Genomic DNA, 10,018 nt, shown 5'->3' on the forward strand with positions numbered 1-10,018 from the left:
GTTTTATTATACTGCGCATGCATGGCCATGCGCGGGACCATAAAACGTTCGTCTGCGCATTGTAGAATATCTTCCACATTACTCAAATATCCAGATGGTGGTGATTTTTAGTTATTAGTGGTTGATTATAAGAATTTGTAGCTTAAAATTAGTCCAGCTAATTAGCAGAAGCCATCCCTGAATGTTGACCACAGGACTACTCCCCCTTCTCACACCAATAGCAGCCACACTAAACCCACTTAGAAACCACATATTGGGGCATATTCTCCCTATACTGATAGCTCAGTATTCCCATAAGCAACTCACGGGATATGCTCAAGTCAAGACGTTAAAGAACATTAGCTTTATTGAAACCATATCTGAAACCACACCTGGGTAGATATTTTATTGTTGTGACTTATTTTGCAGTTATTGTGCAAAATGTCAGATGTAACTCTTTCATAATAACATAAGAAAAAAAGGAGTCTGCAATAGGCCGGTTGGCCTGTGCATGGCAGCTCCTGTCGAGAGTTACTACCACTCTCTATCATCCATGAATCTATCAGCCTCCTTTTGAAACTTTCCAGCGTTCCAGCACTTACTACAAAGTTGCTAAGCTTGTTCCTCGTCTACCACCCTATTTGTCAGACCAGTTCTCCCTATCTCCCTCCTAAACCTAAACTTATCCAACTTAAATCCTTTGCTCCGAGTCCTATCCTGCTCGGATATTATAAGAACTTTATCTACATCCCCTTTATTGATTCCTTTCACCCACTTAAATACTTCTATCATATCTCCCCGCACTCTTCGTCTTTCTAGGAAATGCAAGTTAAGTTTCTTTAACCTATCCTGATATGGAAGGTTTATAAGTCACAGAATCATTTTCGCCATTCTTCGTTGCACCGACTTTAGTGAATTGATATCCATTCTATAATAGGGGCACCAGAATTGAACCGCTTAATCGAGGTGTGGCGTGACTATCGCAAGATATAGTTGCAATAAGACCTCTGCACTCTTATTACCTACACTTCTAGATATAAAACCCAATACTCCGTTTGCCTTATTTCAAACATTAACGCACTGTTTTCTAGGCCGTAGGTCCGGGCTTCTAAAGTACCCCTAGGTCGACTTCTCTAGGTTGATGTTGTTAAGGCTGTATACATTGTCAGTATTTGTTCTTCCAATATTAAGTACGCTGCACTTTCTGGTGTTGAATTTCATTTGCCATTTTCAGACTACAGTTTATTTAGATCCTCCTGTAATGCATTTGCACCTGAATTAATCTGCCTCGCTATTTTGGTGTCATCCGCAAACTTGCTTATGTCACTGCTGATCCCAGTATCTAGATCGTTTATGTAGATTATGAACAAGTGGGCCTAGTACTGACCCCTGGGGAACCCCTGGTTACGGCCCCCCACTCCAGATTTAACACCATCTACGTGACCCTCTGCGTTCTATTGGTGAGCCATGATTTCATCCAATTTAAAACTTTCCCCTCGATACCATGAGCCTTAATTTTTCTCAGAAGCCTCTGATGCGGTACTCTGTCAAATGCTTTGCTAAAGTCTAATTAAATAACAATAATTTTCGTCATTATCTACTACCTCGTAGCGGTAGATATTGTGTACAACATTGGAACTGCTACATTATGCTATTATACACTGATTGTTACTCCTTGGGTTACCTTGCTAAGTATAGCATTTTATATCATCATTGATGACAGAGAATATCTGCCTAAATTTTCACTTGATATAGGTATATGACACATGCACGCTTTCACTGTGCTGCCATTTGGGGCTGGGACTAACCACACTCACAGGTTTCTAGTAAAAAAAATTTACAGTTAAACACTGGATATTTCTCGCCACGCAACAGGTTCATATCACACTACCAAAGTCAGCTAGGCTAGGCCTCACGGTAACCACTCTTAAGGTAGCAAGGTCACAGATTAACATTCCTCTAAATTACATTCCTCTAAATTACCTCCCTCGCTTCCCTCACTAACTCCCTCTACCATTAGATACCAGCCTCACAAGATTCCTGCAAATATGAACCAATATCCTTACTATTCTCCCAGTGATATACACCTGTTGACACATAATATCCACTCTTCCCCCTGCAACTCAATCATATATCTGCTTAAATTACAGCGATAATTCCTAGAAAGTTGGAGATGAACAACCACGTGTGAACAGTAATTTTACCGCTCCGCAGAACAGGCTGAACAGGCAGAGCTACCAACTCTTGCGACACTCACTATTGACAGGATTACCTCACACTCTCCACATCCAAATATTATCAATTCGTCCACCTATTACACACACACACGTGTCTAGTGTATGAAGTAAAACGGATTATCTATAAATCTTGTCTAATGGAAATCCTTTTAAATCTGCGGGAAACGTATTATTTAAAACAAGACGAGAAAAATTAAAAGAACTATAAATGATGGTCATGGATAGATTAATATATAATCTTTTTCTTTTCTATTTTTAATTTCCTATTACTCTTATTTTTTCGTCCGCTAGGCCCCGTTGTGGGTCGAAGACCTGTGCCCGGGTGGGCTATTCCCCGTAAAAAAAAACACAAATAAATAAAAATCATCCATTAGGCCATGACTTCTCATGGACGATTTCAATTTTTAGTTCTTCCACTTCAGATGCATAATGGGAAGATTACACGAAGATGAGTTCCCCAGATTATTTCACCTTAACATAGATAGACCACGCTAATGCAATCCTTACATAAACTAACCTAACCCCCCCCAGATAGGTAAAATGAGTTATGGAGCAAATCATCATGTGATCGGAATAATGAACTAAAAGCACAGTATCGTGGAATTCTTGGTGAAGGAACAATATCCGGCAAGATTTCTAAACAGATTGCATGATGTTTGTCAATCTCAAAGGTTCAAATTCTCAAAGATTCGTACGCTGAACTTTCATAAAACTAAGGTTACTCTACGACACACTCACAGAGGCCTCTTAATAATGTTTAAATTCCAACATCATATTGTAATTAGATGCTCTATCACGGCCTGACTTACGAGGAAAAGGAATTACATACGTGTCTCTGAGAATCCGGTAACTGGCATATGACGCAGAGTTGCTCACCGTAACAAGGTCACTCTTTCGTCTCGCAGTAGCTTAGTCTTACCTCACCAGCACCAACAGCAGCAGCAGCTCAAGTTGTGCATGTGACTGTGCCCTAGAATACATAGGCACCGTTTTTTAAGTGGAGCCTGCCAGTGAACCGGTGAACATCATCTACAGCAGAGACAAACTAGAAGCAAGTTAACACTTAGTGAAGATATTAGTTACTTTGCAAGTGCAGAGGCAGCACACTGGATGCAAGTGAACATATGTGAGTGAAAACATCAAAAGCTGTCTTGTACGTGGAGTTATAACTACGATATCCTGACTATGAACCTTAACCTTAAGAAGTGTTTCACTATTAGTAAGTGAACATTACGATTTGTAGAGACTATAAACAGTTTTATTATTTTTTGGCTCAAGGTTTAGAATGGAGCGAGGAAGGATAGAGTTGGCGGTGGTGTTCTTGATATGGATGGTGCCTACAGTTATCGCCATGGTGCTGGTACACGTGTTCGGCGTGGCGGCAGTCGTCGCTATGGGAGTGTTTTTCGTTATTGGAATTCTCGTTTCGGCCTTCGTGAAATCCACCGGCAAGTGTCAAAACCTGACAGAGTCTCAGCCTGTCCAAGAGCAGGTGAGGACCATCGTCTACCAGTTACTGTGCCATGATAACATTCATGGAAGCGTCAGGAGATAACGTTATTTAACCCCCAAAAGTTTAGGTTTAGGAATATACTAGACATAGTTATCATTATTCATTATCACTATCATTCTTCACTTCTTAAAGTGTATAAACCCATTGTTATATCATAAATTTCTCAAATGTCTTGAAATTCAATTGCACAATTTTACATGCGCTTTGGCCTTGCTAGTAAAAGATGGCAGTAACAGAGAAGTCCTGACTGTAGGTATGACAACAAGCACCTACCAGTTGCATGATGACATCTTTCCAAAACTAACTTACAACAACTTATAGAGAGAAGATACTTAATAGTGAATGGACAATCACAAAAGTAATTACCTTTTCTATGAAAATTATAGGCGAAATAACATTAATTTTTTCCTCTTGAAGACAAACTTTACTTGCAGTCTCCGCAGAATGTTGAAGAGGACTGTCCGCCGTCATATGAGGTTGTAACATCCAAGCCCCCGCCCTACAGCCTCCTCTACGTCAGTGACTCACTCCCGGGGGGCTCGAGGGAGGACGTTGAGTCGGCCTCCAGCTCCGCGCACATGTTGCCTGACGCTCAACACAATAAAAATGTGGAATTTTGCCATACTTGGACCGTGACGGATCCTGAGTCAAGCCCTCCCTCTTACCCCGAGGCTGTCAACTCTTCATTCGGTGGGATCCCGCACACTACTTCCAATACCACGCCTACCTCCACTCTTACAAGTGAAACTACACCCGTTATTTATCCCAGTACATCCACGCTTACTAGTTACTTTACCAGTAGGACAACCACCCCCTCCTCCACAACCACCATGACTACGTGTCCCTCGTCAACTACTTGTGTGAAGGTGCATCTGACAGACTGAAGAAAGCACAGGACAAATAAAACTTCATCTTCAAGTCAAATCATCACACTCACCCATTCTAGTCAGGGCACACCTACGTTTTTATCATGTTTAACACATAAGTTCACCGAAAAGGCACATGGCCTTACTTGTACTTTTAAGATTATGTCGCAACCTTTTATTTCTGAAAGTTTAACTGTAATGTTATAGTGGGAAGAATGCGAGTGATTTCATGGTACGGAAGGACCAGTAAATGCACATCACACAGGTGTTCACATGACTGTTTCACATATTTGTTCACCGTTGCGTCCACGCGCATAATTAAGACTAACAAACAATAGACGCCAACCCGAGTCTTGTGTACTGAAGGTTGCGGATATATAATCATAATAATCTTCATACCAGATCAGACTAGCGTTACCAGTTTCTCTCTCTCTCTTTATATATATATATATATATATATATATATATATATATATATATATTTCATGTAGATCCACAATGAAAATGTGGATAAGATAAATCTTGATAAAATCACACGGGAAAAGGGAAACAACGGAGCACCTTAGCTTTCGTCTTTATTCAAGACATCTTCAGAGGCAACTGGATTACATGGACAGAGAGAGGCTTAAATATACAGGGTGACCTTATAAAACATGAGGTCAGGTCATAATGATGTCATCCACTAATCCCCACACCAACACACAGGTAGAAGAGCTTAAGAGAAGGGGGGTGACGTGACTAGTCAGGTCAGGTCAAAAATAAGGGACCCACTATATAACTATCATACATCTAGATCAAAGGTTTTCAAAGCATTTTTAACCTTGGGCCATCTTCAGGGGTGAGTGCAGTCTGTACTCACCCCTGAAGATGTGAATTACACGAAAGCGCTTGGGAACTTCGTGTTTTCTTCTTTCCTTGTGGTTATCAGCATATACCTAGACCACGCGCACCTACAGTGATTTACTTGCATATATATATATATATATATATATATATATATATATATATATATATATATATATATATATATATATATATATATATATATATATATATATATATATATATATAATGTGTGTGTGTTACTTTTTATCTTAAATATTTTGTATTCTGTGTTCTACGTTTCATTTTAATTTTAAAATTTTATACATACATTTTTTGTGCTGCATTATTTATGAACTCGACTGATTAATTATCAATAAATTCAATCCAATCGCCGGGAATGGCTGTGTTTAATGCACTTTCACAATGATATATTGTATGTAGTGTTATGTATCTGTATACAGTATATCTATATTTATCGTATTGTAATATATTGTAGAAAATACAAGATGACAGCTCTTAATACAATCCATATATGAATGTTAAAAATTTACTTGGCTTTATCAAGTTTTGTTGTAGTATATCAGATGAAAATTTTCATATTGAGATATAGTATAAAGGGAACACATAACATTACCCCCCACCTTATTTTACCGTAAGATTACACCCTAACCTAACCTCTAAGGATGTTCAATCATCAGCTGAAATAAGCTGGTGATAATCCTTAGGTGACCCTATCAATCAATCAATCAATCAATGGCTAGTGACAGGGGGGGAAGAAGGTTCAGGGGGAGGATAAAGGTAGGATAGAAGTGAGTTTTAGAAGGAGAGGAAAGGTGGAGTGGCTTAAACACCGCTTTCGTGAGGGGGTAGGCGATGTGTCCGGATGGGTGTGTGGTGTTGCGACACCTCGCCAGGACGGGGGTGGGGGGGGGGCTGTTGTCGGGCCGGCGCCGGGCCAAGTTGTCGTCAGGTGCTCTGGCTGTGTCGGTGAAGCGGAGGAAGAACCAGACTGCTGGACCCGGAGCTGTGAAGACTTGCCTTTTTTCCGCTGTGTGGTTGAGCAATTACCACCGCGCGCTCATGGAACCTAGGACACCACCCCCGGCCCCCTGTCCACCACCGGCGTGCCGGCCCCTGGGGCCCATCCACTCCAGTTCTCCATATCAATTGACCACCCTGCGAACATGGTAGTGGACTACGTATCTACGCCAAGAAGGACGTCCCCTACCAACCTCTCGACGTCCCCCTTGAAGCCGACACTACCGACGTACACGCCATCACAATCACACTAAAAGGTTTGTCCCTCAATATTGCCAATGCCTATGGCTATGGCCTGGCACTTGACATTATTAGAGACCTGCCACAGATAAATTGTACCGGGAAATTTCCCCCCACACACTCATCATTCTGTCACTTTATGTAACTTGCTGACAAAACCCATGACCCTTCAGGCTTTTACGCCCTAGATGCATGAGTCATAAGGCAAGCATGAACTCCGCATGCTTCCCAGATGGACACTGTAAACGCTTCTGCACTTCATCTTGCACAGGATGTAAGGAGATGCCCAATAAACTAGTCCACTCCGGGGCAATCTAAATCTAATCTAATCTCAGACACGAGAAACAATCAAGCCTCTGGAAATCATTATATTTGCTCTACCCAAAATTTAATGATGATGATAATAATAAACGGTTTATTAATAGAGTTGCAGCTGGTGGCTGAAAATATACCAACTAACATGTGATTTAGACATAATAATATACATTCAATACATTTACAAGGCTGTACAGTACATAAATCAGGAGCTGTTTATTATTTTAACAATAGATGGGATGGTGCTGTTCTTATATCTATCAGTGCGGGCTCTTATGGGCTGAATTTTGTTGTAGTGGCGGACTGCGCGAAGTGGGGTGGGGACTGCCGGTTTGACTGCGAGAGATTGACTGCCGTTGATGATTGAGGGTGGCGATTGTCGCCATTGGACCGATCAGTGTAGGCCTGTCACTGGTTAGCGGGGTATCAAAGGATCTCTTGAGGGAATCTAGCCGTCTGGGTGCGCAGCTGACGACAGGACGATCGTTGGGTCAGCAGCTCTCCTCTACCTCGGCTCACAACACCACATGACTCGAGCAGCTTAGTGAAACTCTCTTGCTAACGGGAAGCTAAAGCTTCTCTCAACTGTACAAGGTCTGATTGGCTCACTCCCTTCCGCTGTATGGACGCACTGGGAGTACACTGAGGCTATCTGAGTAAATTAATGGTCACACACTGAGACCATGAGTCTAGGACTCTAGGAGATACCTAGAGGAACATTTTATCTCCCTTATTACGGGTGTATGTTGAGTTGGGTGGAGCATGGTTCACGAGTATTGGTGGACCCAGTAACATATTAATAATAGTGAATATATTTGGGTGTAGTTGATACCATTTCGCAGTTACTGATATTATCGTGACGTGTGTAGTTTAATATTTCTTAAACAATTTTGATAGTATTGTTTTTGAATGTTGTGTCACTAAGTGGAACCAGAGTGATACTGTGATTTGATTCTTTTAATGCATTTAATTTTTCTTTATAATTCCGATCTCAGGTATAACCTTTGTTCCCCAGAGTAGTGTTTAAGTTAGGTTAGGAAATGTGCATCTGTTGGGGTGATATAATTTTGTTGAGTGCCCTTAAGGCCTATTCATTGTAGAGTATTTAATTTCTTATGTTTTATTACCATTTCCTCAGTGACTGATGTTATGTTGTTGAAAGCCCTTAAGGCCTATTCATTGTAGAGTATTTAATTTCTTATTTTTTAATACCATTTCCTAAGTGACTGATATTATTTTGTGAAAGCCCTTAAGGCCTGTTTCATGTGTGCAAGCAACATTTCTTAATACTTCAAAATATTGTTGCCTGAGTTTCTAATAATTTTTATATCATGTATAACTTTTATTCCCCAGAGTATTGTTTTAAGTTCAAGTTAAGAGGTGCGCATATTGGTGTACCATTATTTGATTGTGTTTGTAGTGTTGGAGGGAATATAAGTGTCTAAATTTTACAGTGTGTCTCATTCATCCCAGTCACAGACGCTATCCTTCCACGGGTCACGGACAATTCATTTTGTTTAGTAGATTTAAGTGTTCTTGTGCTGGTTCGGGATTTTTCTCAAAGGGGCGCTTCCACTGCCATTACCATCTTATAATCTTTAATAAACCCCAAGTCCAGTAAATTCCGACCGGTTACATATATATATATATATATATATATATATATATATATATATATATATATATATATATATATATATATATATATATATATATATATATATATATATATATATATATATATATGTATATATAGTTAGTTACGATACAATGCGAGTTTTTAACTCGCCCTCCCATAACAAATTCAGGAACGTAGGCCAGAATGAATCTCAATGGAGAGACAGAGCTTATATACACGGCAGCCGGAAGTAAACCCGTGGGAACTCGCCGGTTTCTTGACTCCGTTGCTAGGGAAGACGTAGCAGATGGCGAACCCCCCCCCCGTGTTGCTAGGATACAGTAGCAGCTGGTGACCCCCCCCCCCTTGAACAGCTCGCTTGGTTGCTAGGATACTGTCGCATTGCAATGCGGATGTAGTTTGTAGGGGAGAGATCCACTACAGTACTCCCCTTCCCCTCCGGGCGCTGCAAAAGACTTGTTGTCTGCAGGGTTGTATCTCACATGTGAGACATAACGGGCAGGGGTGTGGACGACTTGGCCACTATGGGTGACGACTCCGTCTGGAGGCACAAGATCTGTGGGAGAAGCAGAGGGAGAAAGAGGGTTGTGGATAGGAGAAGGTTGTACTGGCGAGGAATATGGTGCTTCTATCGCCGCAGATGGAGGGGGGCCGGGTGGGGTATCTTGGTCATTAGGGCCAGCTGCGGGGTCGTCAGGAGCAGTAGGTATCTGAGGATGAAAAGAGGGTATGCAGAAATGTTGTGGGCGAGGTGGTGCTCTAAGTGGCAATGGTGGGTAGACTTGCGGAGGAGGTGCGGGATGAATGTATTCAGGGCGGTGGAAAGGCTGGCGTGGGGCAGTAGCCTTGACTGCAGAAACCGCCTGATGTAGTGTTTGTAGTAGGTCGTGACGGGCAGCAGGAGTGAAGTGGTCAAGGTCAGAATTAAGGCGTGTGATGTGCTGCTTGATAGTGGCGGAGGTTATGGCGCGTACCAGTCTCCGTCGATGTTGCTTCACCGTGTAGTTGCAGGGAGCCTCACAGCGTCTAGCTTTAGCGCAAAAACGTTGATGGTACCAACAGAAGGTAGGTACATTGTGCTGGGGGCTGGCGGCGGTGTCTGGGGCAGGACGGGGGTGTTGGGGTTGGTAGGACACAGTGTGTGTGGCAGGAACAGGAGAAGAAGCAGGCATGGAGGAGCAGAGCTGTTGAATGGTGTCCATCCTGCGGTTCAAGGTTTGCAACAGGTCCCTGATGTCTTGCTTGTCTGGTGGAATGCTACTTCTCTGAGGAACGTTGATCAGGTTGACGAAACCGGGGCTAAGAGGAGGTGTGACCACTGAGTGGTTTGCCGCAGCATGGAAACGTAGGACTAGGGTTTGTTTTC

General features: G+C 41.9%; 1 protein-coding gene across 2 annotated transcripts; it reads left to right on the plus strand.

Annotated features, from left to right (window-relative positions):
• The first annotated feature begins 3,133 nt into the window (after positions 1-3,133).
• Positions 3,134-5,040, plus strand: LOC121876226 (cell wall protein DAN4-like). Of its 2 annotated transcripts, none has more exons than XM_042381222.1 (3): positions 3,134-3,342; positions 3,495-3,708; positions 4,164-5,040. In XM_042381222.1, coding segments are annotated over exons 1-3 (666 nt in total). In that variant the 5' UTR covers positions 3,134-3,340; the 3' UTR covers positions 4,614-5,040. The 2 variants fall into 2 exon arrangements, with proteins under 2 accessions (XP_042237156.1, XP_042237157.1); XM_042381223.1 differs by having other exon boundaries at positions 4,173-5,040.
• The last annotated feature ends 4,978 nt before the right edge of the window (positions 5,041-10,018 follow it).

The sequence above is a fragment of the Homarus americanus genome, unplaced genomic scaffold (assembly GCF_018991925.1).
Source record: "Homarus americanus isolate GMGI-L3 unplaced genomic scaffold, GMGI_Hamer_2.0 scaffold34921, whole genome shotgun sequence".
Classification (NCBI taxonomy): domain Eukaryota; kingdom Metazoa; phylum Arthropoda; class Malacostraca; order Decapoda; family Nephropidae; genus Homarus; species Homarus americanus.

Excerpts from the sequence above, each read along its gene's own strand:
- LOC121876226 (XM_042381222.1), top strand. Across the intron at positions 3,709-4,163 it reads CTCAGCCTGTCCAAGAGCAG|TCTCCGCAGAATGTTGAAGA; the intron begins GTGAGGACCATC and ends CTTTACTTGCAG.